The 20,932-nt window shown below is 35.3% G+C and overlaps 1 protein-coding gene across 1 annotated transcript in view; it reads right to left on the bottom strand.

Moving 5' to 3' along the window:
* Positions 1-20,932, bottom strand: part of BANK1 (B cell scaffold protein with ankyrin repeats 1) — a gene marked incomplete at its 5' end in the record, with an annotated part of 276,016 nt that overhangs the window by 199,233 nt on the left and 55,851 nt on the right. The window contains 2 exons of the mRNA XM_082653833.1: positions 13,322-13,461; positions 20,517-20,655. Of these exons, the coding sequence (XP_082509959.1) occupies positions 13,322-13,461; positions 20,517-20,655 (279 nt within the window). The remainder of the gene's footprint in view (positions 1-13,321; positions 13,462-20,516; positions 20,656-20,932) is intronic.

The raw sequence follows: 20,932 nt of genomic DNA, 5'->3' as shown, positions 1-20,932 counted from the left end.
ATAGAAGGTCTCAGCAAGGAAATAGAAAGCCTCAACAAGGAAATAGAAGGTATAAAAAACAACCAATTTGAAATTTTAGAACTGAAAAATGTAATAATCAAAATAAAACCTCAGTGGATGGGCTCAACAGCAGAATGGAAAGGATAGAGGAAAGAATCAGTAAATTTAAAGCTAGAACAATAAAAAATACTCAACTTGTACAACAGAGAGAAAACAGACTGAAAAAAAAAATAGCGTGTGAGGTACTTGTAAGAGTATAACAAAAAATTTAACATTCATGTAATTTAGAATCCCAGGAGGAGAGGAGAAAGAGGGTAGGGATGAAAAAGTGCACAAAGAAATAATGACTGAAGACATCCTGAATTTAGCAAGAGACAAACATATAGATTCAAGAAACTCAGCAAACCACAAACACGTTAAACCCAAAGCATCACATGCTGAGAGACATCATAAGTTACTTCAACAATTAAGGACAAAGAAAAAAATTTGAAATAAGGGAGAGAGAAACAAAAACCTTACTTACAAGGTAAAAACAATTAGAAACACAGTAGTAACCATAGATGTAGGAAAGAAGAGGCACAGTATTTGTCAAGTGCTAAAAGAAAAAGAACACTCAACCAAAAGTCTTATGCCTAGCAAAAACATCCTTCAGTAATGAAGGGGAAATTAGGACATTCTCAGATGAAGGAAAACTTAAGAAATTTGTTGCCAGCAAATATACCCTAAAACAAGGAATAAACAAGTTCTCTAAACAGTAAGGGTATGATAAAAAAAAAAGAATCATGGAACAGGGGTAAGGAAGAAAGAACACAGTAAATTAAAAAAATAGGTAAATACAATAGGCTTTCCTTCTCCTCTTGAGTTTTCTAAATTATGTTTGGTGTTTGAAGCAAAAACTAGAATACTGTCTGATGTGGTTCTAAATGTATGTAGATGGAATATCTAAGGCATTTATATATCATAAATGGGGTACGGGTAGAGGGAAAGAAAGGGAGATGAGATTTCAATATAGGTAGACTGTGATAAGTTATGAATATATAACACTGTCTAGAGCAACCACTAAAAGAGACGTGCAAAGAGATGTACTCAAAACACAAGAGATAAATCAAAATAGAAATCTTAAAAAAAATTTTAAGTAAAACACAGTAAGACAAGAAAAACCCTAGATAAATAAAAAGCAGAGAGCAAACTAAAACCAAAAAGTAAAATGGCAGACTAAAGCCCTAACATACCAATTATTACATTAAATGTAAATGGTCTAAACATACCAATTAAGACAGTGATTTGTAGAGTGGACTAAAAACATGATCTAGTTACACGCACTCTTTAAGAAACTTACTTCAAATCACCAGTATGGACAGATACTGTGAAAGGATAAAAAAATATATATCATGGAATCATTACAAAGGAAAGCATGAGTAGCTATATTAATTTTAGGTAAAGTAAACATTGTAGCAAAGAAGATTACCAAAAACAGAAAGAGACATTACATACTGATAAAAGGATAAATCCACCAAGAAGACATAATAATCCTAAATGTGTATGCACCAAAGCTGCAAAAATATGTGAGGTAAAAACTGACAGAACTGATAGGAGAAATAGACAAATTTATAACTACAGTTGGAGACATAAATATATCTTTCAAAAATGGATAGAACAAATGGACAGAAAATTAGCACGAATATAGACAAACTCAATACACTATCATCTGATGATCTAACCAACAAGGAACTAAACAACATTTTTAGAACATTCCATCCAACAATAGCAGAATAGGCATTCTCTCCAAGTGCCTGTGGAACATAAAGGATGATAGAGCATCTCCTGGGATATAAACAAATCTCAACAAATTTAAAATAATTTAAATCATAAATGTTTTCTGACCACATGAAATCAAAGTAGAAATCCATAACATAAAGATAATGGGAATGTCTCCAAACATTTGGAAGGCAAACAATACTTCTAAATAATCCAGAATCAAAGAATAAATCTCAAAGGAAATGAAAAAGTAGATTAAACTCAATGAAAGTGAAATATAACATATAAAAATTTGTGAAACACAGCTAAAGCAGGGCTGAGAGAAAATTTTATAGCACAAAATACATATATTAAAAAAGAGAAAAAATTCTCAAACCAATTATCTAGGCTTGCATTTCAAGAATCTAGAAAAATATTACAATAAATTCTAAGCAAGCAGAAAGAAGAAAATAATAAATACAGTGTAGAAATCAATTAACTTGAAAATAATAGAAAAAAATCAATGTAACAAAGAGTTGATTTTTTTGAAAGATCAATAAAATTGACAAACGTCCAGAAAGACTGACAAAGAAAAAGGAGAGAACATACAAATGACAAATATCATGAATGAAATAAGAGATACCACTAGAGACTCTGCACACATCAAAAGGATAATAAAGGAGTACTATGAACAACTCCAAACACATAAATTCGACACAGATGAAATGGACAAATTCCTTGTACAAACGTACTACCAAATGCACGATCTCTCTCTATTATTTCTACAAGTTTCACAAATACATGTGAATCTAAAATTTCTAGTAATTAAAAGTTTAATTAAATACAAACAAACCAGAAAAAAACAGAAGATATTCATTACACAAAGCTGAATTCCTTGAGGTGAATAGCTGTTTACATAAGAGCACTCCTTCAAAGTTTTATTTGCTCTTTCTTGGATGAGGGGTGTGGACACCTTTTGAGCATGACAGCATTGAGAGACTGTCCTTAAAAGGATTTTAGAGCACTGTAATGTAAGCAGTTGGGAGATATTTAAGATGCATGGAGTGATATGAAAGGGTGTATATCTTAGGTGTAGGATAAATGTATACAATGAAATAGACTCAAAGAATCTTAAGTAATAATAATAACTATCACATGTTAAGCACTTATAATGTATTAGGTTTTATATAGTTTATCTCCTATAACATTCCTGAATGGTAGATTTTTTAAATGCCTATTTTTTTAGATGTTATAATCACGGTACAAAAAATCAGTTACAGCCAAAATTGCAGAGCTAATAAGTAGATTTTTAACTTATGGCTTCACATTCTAAACACACTACGTTTCACAATACTACATTCCAGTCATGGAGGAAAGAATAAAATCTGAAATAGAATTTAAGTAAAATAAAGAATAAATTGTGGTCCCATGGTTTCAAAATGGACACTGTAGTTCCAAACATCATATTCATATTTAGCCAAAAGAGGGAGAAAAGGGGCATAGATGGAGGGAAAATGGGGAAGGTGGCTATTGTGAGCCACAGCTCTAAAGATGTTCCCTTGGTCTCATTGTCTAAAACTGTCTCACATGACCATCTCTAGCTGCATGGGTGGTTAAAAATGTTGTGAGAATCTGGCTTTCTCAGCTTCAATAGTAGAGTGAGGCAAGGAAAAGGGCTTTTAAATATTGATGTTGGGTGAAGAAACCTATAGGGATGACCACAGAATACTAAGTTATTTTTTTAATCTGGTGGAGAAATACAATAATAGTAAAGAATCTTGATTAACAAGAGAAGTGATTTCAGTGAAATAACCACAGGAGGGTTGTGAAATGTTTGTAATAGGAGACAAAAATCCATCAAATAGCATTTTACTCTTTACCTTCAGGTATCTAAAAGTAAAGCCAATGGCTGAGCTAAAAACATCTTGGTTTTCTTATTATAATGAATTGCTATCCTTGTTTAAGTTTCACCAGTAAAAGAAAAATAAGAAAATAACTTCATTTGTTCCATTGTTCATAATGTGTGCTATGAAAGTGAGCCAAAATAGCCATTTAAAGGAGAATTTTATATATAGTTTACATAACCTATCTTAAACACAATTTTCTCCTACAGCTTGTAAAGAGAATGATAGGTCAGAGAGCAGAGCAAATACTTTCTAGGGTTATAAAAAGCCTTTCTTTTTTACTTTATGAGTATTCAACTCCAAGCAGTTAATGTAAAAGAATAATCTAAGTAAGTAAATTGGGCTAAGATAAAAGGGATATTTTCCTTTGTCAAATTAATTTTTCTAAGTTTTGAGTGAGTCAGTTCTTAGAATTTCAACATGTCTGTGACTACATTTGCAAAAATAAATGTAAGAATATAAAGCAATGCAATTTTACACTTCCTTCAAATAGTTTATATTTATTATTGATTAGGTGTTCATAGAGTTGTAGAATCTTTTTAAATAACTTGAAAGTAATTATAGTAATTATAATTTATAGTAACTATAATTATAGTATACTATAATATATAGTATACTATACTATATATAGTATACTATATATAGTATAGTATACTATATATAGTATACTATAATATATAGTATATATAGTATACTATATATAGTATACTATAATATATAGTATACTATACTATATATAGTATACTATAACTATAGTTATAGTAACTATAATTTCAAGTATAATTATACTTGAAAGTAATTATAACAGGAAGAAAATATGTTTTGAGATCTGAGAAACCTGTGTTGACATGCCTGCTCAGGAATCATTAGCTGGGGACCTTAATAATACTTACCTGACAGAATTACTTAGGAGTTTAAATGAGTAAATATGTAAACTCTCCAGTAAATCTTAATTCCCTTTTCTTGGAATACTTTGATGTGAGCCCTCAGATATAACTCACGAAATGTAATCATTGTGATTTAGAAAAGTGCATATCTATTCATGAGGAGAATCACTCCCCAAACTAGCCTTTGAATGGACTGAACAAATAATTTAGTTTGTTTTTTCTTTCTAATTTTTTAAATTAAGTAACACATCTTTAAAACTAGTTAGAATGTAGGTTTTATATTGTAATACAGGGACGCAAAATGCCAGAGGCTTAAGAAAGATAGATGCCCATTTCTCTTTAACATAAAAATCTGGAATGAGGCAGTTCAGGGCTGATGTCATGGCTCCCTGATCACAGGATCCAGGCTCTATTTTGTTTTACTAGTAATACCATTTTCATGGTTCTGGATGGTTCATCCATCATTCCCTTGTTAGCACTGCAGCCAGACAAAGGAAAAAGTTAGTGAGGGGGAGAGCATGACTGCGCCCTTCTTTTAAGGACATGATCAGAAATTTGTACAAATCACTTCCACTGACATGCCATTGGCTATTAGTTAGTTATATGACTACACCTAGCTGCAAGGGAGTCAGAAAGTGCAATAATTACCTGGGTGGACACGTGCCCAGATAAAAGTTATATCGCCATGTAAGAAAGGAAAAAGAAACACTAGGGAACAATTAGCAATTTCTGCCATCTCCATCAACAATGCAAAATGCATAAACATCATAATTATGCAAAGGCAATTGATAAAAGTTAAAAAAAAAAAAAACACTCTTCTAGACCACTGACTGAAGCTTGACTGTGCTGAAATTTTCAACTGGACCCCACCCGCACCCCCCTCAAAAAATGTCAAAAAGTCTCAAAAATTTAATGACTAAACTTGAACAGATTCTTTAATGGAGATATTTAATGACATTAATGATGAAACAAAGAAAGAAACAAACAAAAAGCAAAGCTTTTCTATGGCAGGCATTAGATAGAGCAACCATAAGAACTATGTCTTTTCTTACCCTTACCTCCCTCTAACACCTATTTTGTAACAACTTACTGCTAATATGTAATAAATTAAGGCAGTTTTAAAACAAATAGTGTACTAGCATATTCAAAGAAATATCTTTCAAAGAAGCCTTCTCTAAATGATGCAATGATTTTTTGAAAATTTTTGGAAATTATTCTTTTGGGTTGTTTTAGATGCTAGTTTCCAAGACAGACAACAGAAATAGTCTCATCGTTTTATATTTGTTTTTTTTTCCTTTGTTGTCCTTCCCTTCTTTGCCCAGCTCTTTCTACTTCAGTCAAAAGCAGCACTGCTTTATGCAATAGCTCAATAACCTTCTCCAAAAGGGCTGTGCCTATGTTATCAGGAAGCCAGTGGCTGTTGGAACAAGGGTCTCTGACAGATGGATCACTTGAGGTTGGGTGGGAAACTTAATGTGTGATATACTTTCACCCAACAAAATACGTATTGAGCAGCCAATGTGTCTGGCAGTGTTCTTGGTTCTGGACATGAAATGGGGAACTAAATAGATAGCATCTCTGCCCTTATTGACCTTGGAGTCTAATGAGAGGCAGATAATGAGAGGTAATTTGAGAAATATCACACACAGAGATGTCAAATTAGAATGTGATTGGTATTACAAAGAGATATGCAGGGAGAAGTATGGATCAGGGCAGGCTCCACTGAGGTAGAGATGCTGGGTTAAAACTTGGAGTTAGAATTAATTAGATGAAGATAGTGCTAGGGAAGGCGGACAGGAAGAGTGTTTCAGTTAGAGAGAGGAGCACATATAAAGGCCCTGGTGTAGGAGATTAGGAAGGAAAAGTTCAGGAAGTAAAGCAGACCAGCGTTCCTGGAATGCAGAGGTGAGGCAGAGGATTAAGATTAAGCTGGATGGAGAAAGAGGGGGGACAGTGACAGCAAGGCCATATTGTTCATGTTAAAGATTTTTAATCCATACAACAATTGGAATCTGTTGAAGTATTTGAGCAGGAGAATTACATGCTGAGGTCTTTCTTTTTAAAATAACCTCACAGACCAGGGACTTTAGGGTGTGTGCAAAAACCTACAGTAGGGGACCAGTTAGGAGGCTAGCCTAGCAGTATAGGCAAGAGGAAAATGTAGACTAAAGTGTCAGAACTGGAGAGATATGGAGAGAAGTGAGCAATATTTAGTAAGTAAAACTGATATGGCTTAGTAATGGATTGAATTTATAGGGCGAGAGAGTACAAGGTATGAGGAGACACTTGTGTTTCTGGCTTTTAAACTAGATTGATGATGATGCATTTCATGAGTTAGAGAACAGTGAGAGATGGGCTTAAAGGAAATCCACATTTTGAGTATACCTCATAGGTCAATGAGATAACCTGCAGAGGAAATGTCTATCAAAAAAAGAAGGGTATCTAAGAATCAAAACTGAATACATTTAAATTTTTATTTTCTAGATCTAGAAAGAAGAGATTGCAAAGGATATTGAAAAGGAAAGGTGAAGGATGTAGGAAGAAAACCAGGAACATATGTCTTCCTAGAAGCTAAGAAAAAAGATTATATCAAAAAAGTGAGTTTGGTCAATGGCGTTAATTGTGGCTGAAAAGTCAAGTTAAATTGAATGAAAAATTGTTCATTGGATTTGCTGGAAGGGACTTGAGCATAATTGACATATATTTGTTTGTGTGTTGCTATTTAATAAGGTTAATGACACTAAATGGCTGATCTCTGGAAAAAAATAATAAATTCTCAGAAGTTGAATTTTACTTGTCAAAGATTTACTTTACTTCATTTCCTTTGTCTTGATACAGTTTAGTGTAGAAGCATATTTCATGAATGCTAAACACAATTTAGACTTCCCAAATTATATTCCACTTTATTTCTTTATCTTATTGTTGATACTATTTAGTAAAGAGACCCACAAGAATGCATAATGACTTTTAGAAAATGCAAACAAACACATTTTGCCACAAGGTTTTTTAGTTTTCTAATTTCCAAAGGGTTATTGATGATTTGGGGTTTGTTCCTACCTTCTTATGAGTGAGCATTGTTAACTGTGTTTTGTGCTTTGTTTTCAGGATTGTTTAAAAATATTCCTTATGGTTGAAGATCTGGATGCTCTAAAGAACTGGATAGTAAAAGCACAAGGCTGCTCTTGGATGGGGGTGGTTATATGTAGCACTCACACCAGCACACAGACATCCTCCGCAAAGGGCAGTCAAAGCCAGCCCCAGGGACAGGAAGAGAGGGAAATGTAAGGAGCAAGAGAGATGCTTCAGTTTGGAAGAACAAGAAATCATTAATAAAATACACTCTAAGCAGTAGCTAAACATAAATGAAAACATATGGGACCAATAACTATGAAAATGGACTGAGATGGCTTATAAGATAAGAATTGTAGAGAAACAACAGTATAGTTATGTCAGTGGCTAAGTTAATGGCTATTTCTGCACTCAGAAATATTTATTTTTTTTCTCATAATAGCTGTTATATCTGCTGTTAAAGTTAACTAATTTATTTGTTTTTCTCTAAATAAATGGATGAGTGTACTACGTTGTGTGTTCCTGTTTGATTCAATGATTTGTAACTGTGGTGAGTATAATCATTAAGTCTGAACTATCCCAATCAGGCATCGTTAACTGTTGCTTGACCTAGCATAAAGGAGACATAGCACAAAGGAAATGTTGCTTGTTTTATCAGTAAAATAAAGCTTCAATAGATTTGCCTTATTCTTATTGGTCCAATCTAATTAGGAGCACAAGCAATATGAAAAATGAATCCAGAAATAAATCTCTAGATTGCATTTTATTAGACTGTTTTTTGTCTGATTATAAATCTTTGATCAGAAATATAAAACAAGTTAAAAAACCAATCAAAGGTACATGAAACTCAAATCACTTTCTTCTTCTCTGGGGGAAGAATTAAGAGTAAGCAAAATAAAATGGAAATAAAGGCTACATGGAGAGCCCATGTATTTGCAAGTCAGTCCTCTCAACAAGAATGGTCATTAATTCCTAATCTAAGTAATTTTTTTCTCTTGGCTTACAATTATGGAATACTTGAGTTGGAAATGACCTTGGAGATTATATCCTCTAGCTTCTTCATTGTTCACATGAGGAAATTCCTTTAGCACTAAGGAAAGTGGGCTCTCATGAAGTGGCTGCTAAATCAATGAAAGAACCCAACTCCTGTTCCTGCCCTATCCAGAACTATTTCTCTTATGCTGCATTGTCACTTTCCAGTAAGAAAAAGGAAAGATGATAAACAGCCTTTTGAAAGAGAGGTAAGATCTTAAGCATATCTGAGTAATAAACATTTCTTTAATATTCTAAAGAAAGGTAAGTCTGGATCTTACCTTTAACAGCTCTTTACAGCTGTGAAAAGTTGGTAATGAAGTATATTAACATGGAGTTCATGACTGAACATGGAGTTCATGAGGTAGGGTATGAAGAATCAAGTTATAGCACAAATTCTTCATTTTTCTAGTATCATGAACCTCTGAGAGTTCCTCCTTACTTTCATAAGCATCAGATTCAGTTATTCAATTTTATAAATAAATAAGTGTATTTTAAAAGGACAGTTTTCATTTCTCTCTTATTTATATACCTATACTATAGTTTTTCACTTATTTTTTCAAATAGCACTGGAAAAAAAACCAGCAATCACTGTTTTCCCATTTTTTATGCAATAATTATCAGTTGGGTCGTATATATCGGGAACGATAACTATGTGAAGAAACTGGGTACGCAAAGATGAAAAACACAATGCCCATGCCTTCTAGACGGGGCAGCAGGGAGTAAATGGCTTAACATGTTCTACTGATAAAAGAAGGAACAGTCCTGGATGGCTAGAACATAGGAACCATGGAGAGAGTTAAGGAGACAAGGAGGCATGCTATGGTAGGGAGGCAGTGTTGGAAAAGATTTATGACCCTGAAGCTTTGCGTGTCCATCAACCTTTAGAGCGCAGCAAGGACCTGAAAAAAAACTGCTGAAAGGCTGGGGAGTTCCCAGTATCTCTCAGTAGGAAGAATCTTCTGAAGAACTCTTTTAGGGAGATAACCTCTAATGCCTGAGCTTTAACTTAATGAAGAAACTAACCTTTAAGGGAACTAATAAAAAACTGGGAGATTCCTCATGATGTGAGAGTTACCTTAGTTCATACCTTCCCTCACCCCAACCCCAACTGGTTTCACAGTGTATTAAATATTCGCAGGCGGTAAAGCAAAGATCGAATAATTCATACAATTTAGTGAAAGCTGGCAATGATGTGCACCTAACATGAAGGTGAAAATAAGATTTCAACAGGTATAAAGTAAAATATGCAAGATGACAAATACATGCAACACAATATACCTTTTTACTAATACAAAACACAACTAATAAAAATTATTTGGTACCATTTCAAAAACTCTTTTAATAAATAGGATCCTAATGCTTTGATCAATAATTGCTATGTTCTTTTAGCATTCTGACCTAATTTGGTTTTTATATTGTATCTAGTTTTTCCTATACAAAGTTAACTTTATTGTTGCCCCTAGACTCTTTTGTAAATAAGATGGAAGTCTCAAAGGTTTTAATTATCTCAGTCAAACAGGAGTTACTAGTTTTTCTAACACTAGTACTTGAATTCTAATATCTTCCCAAATTGGGCTATGTATTTTTTCATTTGAATTCACTGTTCTAGATGAGGCTCTGGAAATTCTACCTTTTTGAGGCTATGAGCTAGGATTTAGTATCTATCCAAAAAAGACGAAATAATTTAGGAAGCAGTTAGATAATTAAGCTGGTTTAGGTAAAATCTTCTAAAACCTAATAGACATCATTAAAAATAAACTAAGAGGGCTTCCCTGGTGGTGCAGTGGTTGAGAGTCCGCCTGCTGATGCAGGGGACACGGGTTCGTGCCCCGGTCCGGGAAGATCCCACATGCTGCGGAGCGGCTGGGCCTGTGAGCCATGGCCGCTGAGCCTGGGCGTCCGGAGCCTGTGCTCTGCAACGGGACAGGCCACAACAGTGAGAGCCCCGCGTACCGCAAAAAAAAAAAAAAAAAAAAAAAAAAATCTGCTGGTATATGTCCTGACAAATACACAATAACTATGGTGAATAAAATTACAACACACACTGTTCTTTGAATAGAGATGTTCAGCGGACTACGTGCAACATATCCAAATAGCCCAATTAAAGTAGTAGGAGAAGTACATGAAGGAAACAATTGCTGCAGTGTTGTATGCTGGAGAGGAAAAGCACAGCTTTTTACACAACTTTTAAAATGTAATGTACACGAGAGCAAAGCCAAATCTCAAAGGAACAACCAAATGTCAACAAGGAGAAGCACACGGTGGGCTGGGACACCACCGTTGAGGGCAAGTAACCCTAAAATACAACAAGGTTCCTTTGTGTCCCTGCAGATCCTTCTTTTTTTTTTTTTTGCGGTACGCGGGCCTCTCACTGTTGTGGCCTCTCCCGTTGCAGGGCACAGGCTCCGGTGGGATCTTCCCAGACCAGGGCACGAACCCGCGTCCCCTGAATCGGCAGGTGGACTCTCAACCACTGCATCACCAGGGAAGCCCAGATCCTTCTTTTTAATCAAGAGTGGAGTCCAATTTTCACCATCTTGGTAAATTCAAGATAGGGATACCTCATGGGGTCCAGATGCCAGTGGATGAGACGAACCCCGTGTCATACCTAGTCCAAGATGTGATGGAGACTGAGTGAATTGCAGCCTTTTCCATGTGTCAGGATTGTGATGGTGTAGCTCTGCCGGGTCTGAGATCTCAGACTCAGAATTTGTTTAATCTAATTCCACAATATGTGTAGGTCCCCTCATGACAATTGCAAAACCTCTAAACCCATCTTAAATTGTATATATTAAACCAAATCTCTTAATGCATCTTACCAAGCTGTGGTCTGCTGTCACCAACTTAGAATAATTCTACCTCTCCATACTCAAACCTCAGGTTTAAAGTGCCTCTTTCCTGAGAGTAAAAGTCTGAATTAACCTGTGACTGTCCAACAATCTTCCTTTCACTATAGGCACCAAGGCTCAGTGGAGGGGAGAAACCATTCCTCACCTCTCATTTCTGACACTGAGGGTAAAAATGAAACAGAGCATTTTCTAGTTACCTAAAAACTACTCAGAAAACTTTTTATTCACTCAAAGCTGTAGAAGAAATCATAACTTGCATATTACAACATTCTGAAAAACTGTTTGAGTCAAAAATTACATTTAATTTTCACTATAAACAAAGTTTTTTTCCTCCCCAAAGGCAAAACCAACACAAAAATGTGTTTTGGGGACTACTTTACTTCTATGCTGACTGAATACTGATAATGCAATATAATGCTGTTATTAGTCTTTATGTAGTGAATAAAGTTTTTTAAGTAGAGGATAAGGTAGACGTGTCACAGGAAAATGAAACGATCTGTATTTCAAGCTGTTACTTTTATTCTTGCTTTGCAGTTACAATATAGATATTTTGTCAAATGTCCTCAGACTCCTCAGTTTGACAAATGGTATTTTACTCCCTGTCCTTCTCTAAGACATTTTTACCTGTTCCATTGTTCTAAAATGTATCATTCATAAAGGAGAACTCTAATAGAAAAATGTGTCACACAAAATAAATAACAAAGCCTCCAATTCCCAACTGGTTTAAACAGTAAGGCTTCATGACAACCTGTCAACATCCTATTATTGATGGCTTTGTTACAAGTCTTATGGAGTGTTTTGTGGTAAATCTGAAGATCGCATGTTCAATTCAACTACCTCTTTCTTTGCCTCTCCTCTGGTCTCCTCCTCTGCCCACAGAAAAACTAAGGCAATTAAGCAAAGTTATAATTCTAATTATCAAGCAGCTATTAAAAGAAATGACATTTATTTCACTCTGAAAATCTGATGTAATAAGCACATGAAGAAGTTCCACATTAAGCAAGCTTTCTCTCCACTGAAAGTAGGTCAGGTAACAAAAAATAAAACAGAATTCAGAAATTAAACTAATGGCTTACAGTCAATCAAAATGCACTTTTTACATTCTAAGTCCGTGAGTCCCTTAGGGCAGGGCACTCACATCATCTGTCACTCACTGGAGAATGTCCAAACTAAGGGCCTTTGAGAGGACTAGAAACTTCTCACCAAGTCATCCTTGCTGAGTACTACTTTGTCACACTAGAGAAAAAAACCTGCAATGCCACTTTGCAGAGTTCCCAGAAAAGTTTAGCATTTCTGGAATTCCAAATAAATGTTGTTAATTTAAAGGAATAACTTTCACTGTCAGACAACAATGATAAATGAAACTAATAAAAACATACACTGAGCTTGGAAATTTCCTCATGAAAATAACAATTTCTAGATTAACACCACACACTTCCTTTTTGGTGGTATTCTTGTTTTTTTCTGAGTCCTTAACCTCAAACCTTCTTTCATCTTGTATTTGCCCACATCTGGATAAAGAGGAAATTCACTGTTTAAGAGTTCTCTTTAATCCTTCTGTCTGTCTTTATCTGGTCTGCGACAGCTTGAAAATGAGCCCGTGACAACAGCTATTTTGTAATGGATAACCTGTCTCCCAATGACATGATCTGGGATGACTTGACTTACACAAACTAATTTATCTACATCTCTGCATCACATAGGTCAATTTCTTCTTTTCCTAATGATCAGTAATTCATTCTTATTCAACCAACATTCAGACTTTATACCAAAGTATGCATTCGTTTATTCCACATTAGCTCTTTAGTTTATTGTCGACTTCAGGGAAAGATCGACTTACCTGGTATACACCATCTCCTGGACCTGCCGCTCCCAATAGGCATTTCATTGCCTTTGGGGTTGAATAGTATTTAATCTCTGCTGTGGCCTTAATGATTCCATCACAGTAGACATTGACATTGACAGAGCCAGCAGGAAAATCTTATAAAACACAAAGAGAGAGTTAGGAACTGAGTCTATAAATGCATGTACCACAGTATTATATCTCTTAGAGAATATGAAGTCAGGCTTTAAGAATTCATAACAATTTTACTAGCTTTTAACACTTAATTGTTTTCTTTTTTTATCCTTAGTAGTTAGAAACCACAAAATAGAATATGTAATTTTGCACTTCATTGTTTAAAAAAAACTTAAAGGATTAAAACATATGTTAAAATTATAATAAAAGCAAAACACTAAATCTTTTCTCCTTATCTTCTAACCTCCATTTTTTTGGAGTAATCTATAATCATATCTACATAATACTTTGAATTTACAACAGTAAAGTCATTCATTAAAAGTTAAGTATTTGTTATTAATCTGAGGAAGAAAGTTCCCATTAATTACAGGAAAGTTTCTTAGAATTGTTTGGAAAGAGTAGAGTTGATTGAAATTACAGAACTTTTATTCAATTGATAACAATGAAAAACCCTTGGGAAGGCAAGGTTTAATGCCCTGTTATTTAAGTACTATTTACCCCATCCATTCATCCTTTTTGTGAATTAGTTGTTCAAGGTGACTGATACACCCCATTGTAAATTTTGCTGTAACACATCAAGAAAGTTAAAGTTACCTGAGACTGTTGTGCGTGCTCTCTATGAAAGAATAACACTAAATAATCACTTCAATGGAAAGGTTGTGTTTTATTGTAACAAAATTAAACAAAATTTAGCTCTTTAAATTCATTCACAGAACACACTTTAAAAACTTTCACTCTTTGTCACAGAGATATTTCCAAATTCTCCTGGAAAATTGTCATGCAAACATCTGGGGTTTGGAATAAGCCATTAAGTGCAAGCCACCTGATGAAACCACCTGATGAAATGTTGAATATTTAAAAGTTCTTAAGGTTTAAGCATTAATTTTACTTTATCTTCTGAAGAGGATAAAGGACCTCTTATAATATTGCTCAGGAAAATTTAAAGCCAACATAACAATCTTATATTTAACTAGATCAAGAAGCTAAAATTTCCTCCTCTCATATTGCTTGACTAGACACTTAACCTGTATTATAAAGAAAATATATGTAGAAAAGTTCTCTCTTCCAAAAGTAAGTATTCATCCAATAGAGAATGTAAGAGAAATCTCAAAAAAACTGAAAGTTGTAAAGTACACCTCATCAGCTACAGCTGTGTGCACATAGTAAAGGGGGTTCTGGAGTTACTGGAGTGAAATGAAGTCAATTTCAGTAGATTTCATAAAGATGATTTTGAAAGAAAATATTGACTTTGTTTATCAGAAAAGAGATTAGGAGTTTTATGATGGGATGTTAACCTTCTGAAAGAAAGTCAGGTGATAAATCATGAAAGATATATGGTGAGAATATTTGCTTGGGACTTCTTTGATATAGGATACTTAAAATATTCTAATTTCTTTAAAAGTTAACATGAGAATAAACTTATTTATTCCTGATATCCTGGTCAGCATAATTGTACTTTAACATAATTTTGTTTTTCTTTGAATTGTTACCAAGCTCAAAAGAGACACACATTTAAAAAGTATATTAGTATGGGCTTCCCTGGTGGCGCAGTGGTTGGGAGTCTGGCTGCCGATGCAGGGGACACGGGTTCGTGCCCCAGTCTGGGAGGATCCCACGTGCCGCGGAGCGGCTGGGCCCGTGAGCCTTGGCCACTGGGCCTGCGCGTCCAGAGCCTGTGCTCTACAGCACGAGGGGCCACAACAGTGAGAGGCCCGCATACCGCAAAAAAAAAAAAAAACAAAAAAAAAAAGTATATTAGTATGGCAAAATGTTGGGTTGAGTAGAGAAGATTTTGAGTTCTGAGAACTATAAGAAGAAGACCTCAGAGTATTTGATATACCTCAATGCTGAAAGTCTATTAACACACACACATACACACTTATTTATAATGGTTAAGAGGAGGTCTCCAAAGAAGTAAAGAATTCTAGTTGGTCTTAGAGGGGTACCCTTCTCTAACAGAAAATGCTAGTTGCCTACCCCGATGTCTTCCTTTTAGAAACAGAATTCTGATTTTATTTCTTGCTAGGCACGTTGCTGATCAACTAAAAAGACCAGATTTTCTATTCTTCCTTTCAGCTATATATGACCTTGGGATTAAGTTCTGACTAATGAAATATCAGCAGATATGTCTTACAGAGACCTTTTTAGTTTAATGAGGCCCTCTCCATTTCTTTATCCCAGTGGTGTGCTGATAAATGGACTCTCAGAAAGAAAAAAAAAAAGCACTGATGCTTTTTTTTCTACACATAGTTTTGCCAACTTCTGTGGTATAAATATTCCCACCATGGCCAATTTCAAGCTACCAAGGTGTTACGGACAGAATTTTGTTTCCCCCAAATTCATATGCTGAAGCCTTAACCCCCAATATGACTGTATCTGGAGATAAGGCCTTTAAGGAGGTAATTAAGGTTAAATTGAGGTCATAATGATGGGGCCCTTATCTAATAAGGATTTATGAGAAGAGACACCAGAAGTGCATGTGCACAGAGAAAAGGCCATGTGAGGACAGAGGAAGAAGGTGGCCACCATCCAGTCTGTGGTATTTTATTATGGCAGCCCAAGAATACTAGTGCACAAGGGAATATCACTGAATGTGAAGTAGGGAAGAGATGTGTAGAACTGCATTTTGCAACCTGAAATGCAATGGTTCCAGCACACCTTGCTTCATCACATTGCTTGGAATATAGGGTGTGATAGCAAGAGGCTTAGAGGTCATCTTGTTCCATGATGATTATGACCACACCCTAGGGACTATGGAATGATGACTAGAAATAAGCCTGCATCTGGGACAGTACTGTGAAGTTGCCAGACCAGCCCTCAACACCAGCTAGATTCAGTACAGGAAGCTCTGGGTATAGCACAAGAGAACATTTACAGAGAGCAAACCACATTTTAAGTAATGTGACTGATTGAGCCACGAGCCAGGTGATCAGAAATGAAGTCACATGAGCAGTTTTCCTAGACTGGAAAGAGACTGACAGATGGAGGCCATCTCCTGAACCTGAGGCATCAACATTCTTCCAAAGAACCCTGAGAGTGGGGAAGGGTCCCTGGTATGTTTCCACTTTAGGGTTAGATCCTCCATTTTAATTTGGTATTCAAAGAAGTAGCACAAAAAATTTTTAAAGGCTTAAATCTTTATAGACTATTATTAGATGGTCTGAGATACTGACTGAGATCATTTCCTGTCCTGGAAGTCACCACTGGGTACAGGGACTATACATGAGATGACACAGAATTAGGAATGCTCCTAAGCATGACTGCCCAAGAATGAAAGGGGACAAATTTTATATCAAGAGATGTAAATAGAAGACTAGGAGGAGAGAGGGGGCAATACGAGGAGTATAGTATTTATAGAGAAAGATGGTCCCCTCAATTCTTTTCCCCAAAAGGAAGAGAAGGAAGTTTTTAAATGGTTTATCACCCCCCATTCAGAAGCTGAATGTGAGTTATTCCAGAAAAGCCACTCATGTTTAAGGGATTTGCTAGAGGGACAGAGTGACACTTTGTTCCTCAGTTGGATGTTCAGTGTTGTCTTATACATTGTCTCCCTCATCTCCAAACATCCTATAAAGGAGGACTTAAAATGTAAGTTGAGAAGCTATTTTATCAATAAGAAAACTGAGGCACAGAAAGATCAAGAGACTTGTCTAAAGTTACCCAGTAAATGGTTCAATACAGAATAAAAACAGCCCTCTTGGCCACCAGTTAAGTGTTTCCTTAACTACACTGCGGATTCTGCACAGATCACTAGCCTCGAAGAGCACACTGGGCACTCCCTCTTACTCCGTAATTGGTGTAGAGCAAAAGGAACTCTATTGTATGGTCAGTCCTGCCCAATCAAACTTCCTGAGATATGTTCATTGGATATGTTCCAATGAAGCAACTAAAATATGGATACTGCAACTGAATTTTAAATTTCATTGAATTATAACAAAGTTTAAATAACCAGATGTGGCCAATGGCTAACATATTGGGCAGTGCAGTTCCAAAGAGTAGTTTCTCCAGCTGTGGTTTGTGACCCATTAATTCGTCACGACATCAACTTAGTAGGTTCTAACACTGAAAAAATGAAAAGAAATAAAATATCTTTCCCTCTACTTATATTACCCAAATGTTCCTGCATGTTGTCTACTTCTTCATTATAGCCCTTAACATATTAATCATAGTTATATAAAATTCCCTGTCTAATAATTCCAACATCTGTGTCACATCTGTCTGGTGTGATGTGTGTTTTATCTCTCTAGACTATGTTTTTTCCTGGCTTCTTGGCATGCTTTGTAACTTTTTTGTTGAAAACCAGACATGCTGTATCAGATGTAAGAAATGAAACAGGTAAGTGTGTATTGAGAGTAATCTGTGTAGAAGTTAGGCTGTATTTACTGTTTGCTGTAGCTGTGGGTACCAGAGTCTTCAAATTCCTCTACTGTCCTTGTCCTTGTCTTCCCTCCTGACTTTGTGCTTCCCTAAGTACTCCTCCTTAGAAAGATTCTGCATCTTGCATACTTTCAACTGTAAGCCACTGCCATTACACTGGAACCCTGCTGTGGTGATGGTCAGGTTGGGGGAAGGGGAAGCAGTCTAATCTTATGATTAAATCAGTCTTTTAGTGGGCCTGTGTCTTTCAGCTGTGACCTTCACAAGTGTTTCTGCTGTGGCATAGCTTTCCCTTCCCCACCTTAAGTGAGACGTGAGGGCTAGAGGGGGTTACAACAGGATGGATGCCCTTCCTCAGCTGGGATGAGGCTCTGGTAAAGTGGTTTCCCCTGAAAAGTAGACCTCTGTTATGGAGAACATACTGGGAGTATTTCACCATTAGTCTTCTTCTGATCTAGCAGAGCCCTTCAGGGGATCTTTCTCAGATCTTCACTGTGTGAACCTGATGGGGTTCCTGGTGGTAAATTCCACAAAATTATAGGTGCCTCTTAAGACTACAGCCCCCGGGAGTTTCTTACTTTCAAGCTAGTCCACACTCAGCTTCCAGCAATTCATCAGAATTACCATTGAAGTGCTCCTACCAGTTTACGGCTCCAGTGACTTCTGCTCCAGGTAAGCAGATCTCAGATGTCAGTCTTGATTTACCTTTCTCTCCAGATTTTGGGATGGTTGTTTACCCTACAACCTTAGTTCTCCAATGACTTCAAGAAAAGCCACTGATTTTCAGTTTGTTCAGCTTTTTCTTGTTGTAAGAATGGGAGTGGCAACTTCCAAGCTCTTTACATGTCAGGGCTGAAACCATCAGTCTAAGTATTGCTTTTAAAACTTTTGTTTTCATTACGTTTTCATACGTATGTACTGGGTCATAATGTAAAATGTAGCTCTTGCTAGGGTTCAAAAAACTTCAAGAAACTGTGCCTTGAGGCAGAGAAAGTAAGACCGTTTCTGCTGAGGCATGTCCCATACTTATTCCCATGATTATTCATGGAACTATATTGTATATTGTTACACAGCAGCCAACGTTTTGTAAGATAATCTATCATAAACTTCGAGAATACACCAGTTGAAAAAAAGAGTTGGAAAGGTTTAATTAGCATAACTGGTAAATAATGGTTGGTTGGTTGGTTTATTTTTAGTACAAATTTGCTGTTCAACCACATGGATAATATTATGGCCTGGTATATATTGGAAAATTTGGAATTACAGTTTCCTCCTCTTCTGAAAAACATGTGAACTTTGACATTTTATTCTTTGCGCTGCTCTTAGCTACTAGGTAAACTGAACATAAAATCTTAATGTGAACAATTTTATTTGACATTTTGATTTGCTATTTGGGAAGTATTATCTAAGTACTTCTTAATTTGTAATATTGATTTTTCTGTAGTGATTTAGTCTAACTAGATTTAGTTTAACTTCTAAACTAATTAGTTAGAAATTATTGCTCATTAAATCATTTAAAAATGTGGCATAAGGAAGTAAGGGGCTTTGGAAGAAAAGGCAAAGAAACAGAAAGGATTATTTCTCATCTCACTTCTGCATATCCTTGTCCATGACAGGAAGCAGTGTCTAAGATGTTTATAAATGGTTGGTGTAAAGTCTTTCCTTTCTATAATCCAGTTCTGACCTACGCTGTGCAAGGAAATCCATAGAGGGGACACATGCTTTACACAACACAACAGAAAAGATTTGTAAATGCCCTGTAAATGGGTTTCGTTATAGCTACAGTCTAAAAAGAAAACAAAAGAGCTCAGGATGCATTTGATATACTCTTTAATTTTAAATATTTTTTACTATACTTCCAAATTTATAATAAGATTGAATATCTTTTTACTTTAAAATATTTTATGAAATTCACACTTATAAAGTTAGGTAATTTTATTCTCTAATTATAACAGGACATCATAAATTCAAAAACCAAGTAGTCCTACATTTATATGAAAACATTCAGAAATTAATATATTAAATTTTGATTTTAGTACAGTTATCACAGCAAGTGTGTCTATTCCATCTGGAATTTTAAATCCAATGCAATTTATCATGCTGAAGCAAAGTTGGATAATAAAATGGTTAGGTTCATAATTTAAATAAGGAAAAGAGGGAAGATTGTATATAGAAATGGTACCATGATGATAAAATAGTGAAAAAGAACTATGCTTTCCAAAGCAAAAATAAACTCAAAAAATATACTTTTTTTGCATGGCAAAAAAAGTAAAGAAGAAAAAAGAAAATCATGAATGAAAATCCAAAAGTCTGCTAATCCTGTTACAATAAAGCAAATAATTTTAGTTCCATATTTAACAGCTGACACATTAAAGTGCTCTCTGCTGACATAAAGTATGTGATGTTACTGGCTGTCATTTTACCACATGGTACACAAACTAAGTTCTCATAATTTACACATTCGTGCTTTTGCGAATCCAGTTTAATAATAACAGCCTTGGGTATGTGAAAGCTAAACACAGGAAACACCTGCAGAACAATATTAGTTTCTGTAGGGAACTGAAACCACTTACCATAAATTTATTGAAAGAAACTCAGAATGATGTTTTATATTTATTAAAGCATAAAAAAAATTTCTTACCTAAAGCTTTCATACACCAGACTGTCTTATTCCAGAGGGCTGGCCGTGTTCTAATGCATTTACTATTTGACATAAATTCAACCTCCACAGAATCACCAATTACTTCATCTCGCAAAATAATAAATATTTCACCAGGATTCTATAAGATGAAAAATATAACCCAATTAGGCATTTTTAAAAGTTTTCATTAACCAAAGAACCCAGTGCATTTATTAATGATAAAGGTCGCACATGATAATTATATACCTCCATTGTGTCCGTAGTTTCAGCCATATTCAGAAATGAAATATATAAAGGTGATTCTCACAGCATTTTAAGTGTCTCAACTTGATGTCTATTGAATACTCAATTTTTTTCCCCCAACACCAGATTTTGCAACTGGAAAGACAGTGAGGACAGAGCTGCTCCCTTTTCCT

This window comes from Grampus griseus (assembly GCF_964374135.1).
Source record: "Grampus griseus genome assembly, chromosome: 4".
Taxonomy (NCBI): domain Eukaryota; kingdom Metazoa; phylum Chordata; class Mammalia; order Artiodactyla; family Delphinidae; genus Grampus; species Grampus griseus.
The sequence above is the reverse complement of the archived record's forward strand: the minus strand, read 5'-3'. Positions and strand labels throughout refer to the sequence as shown.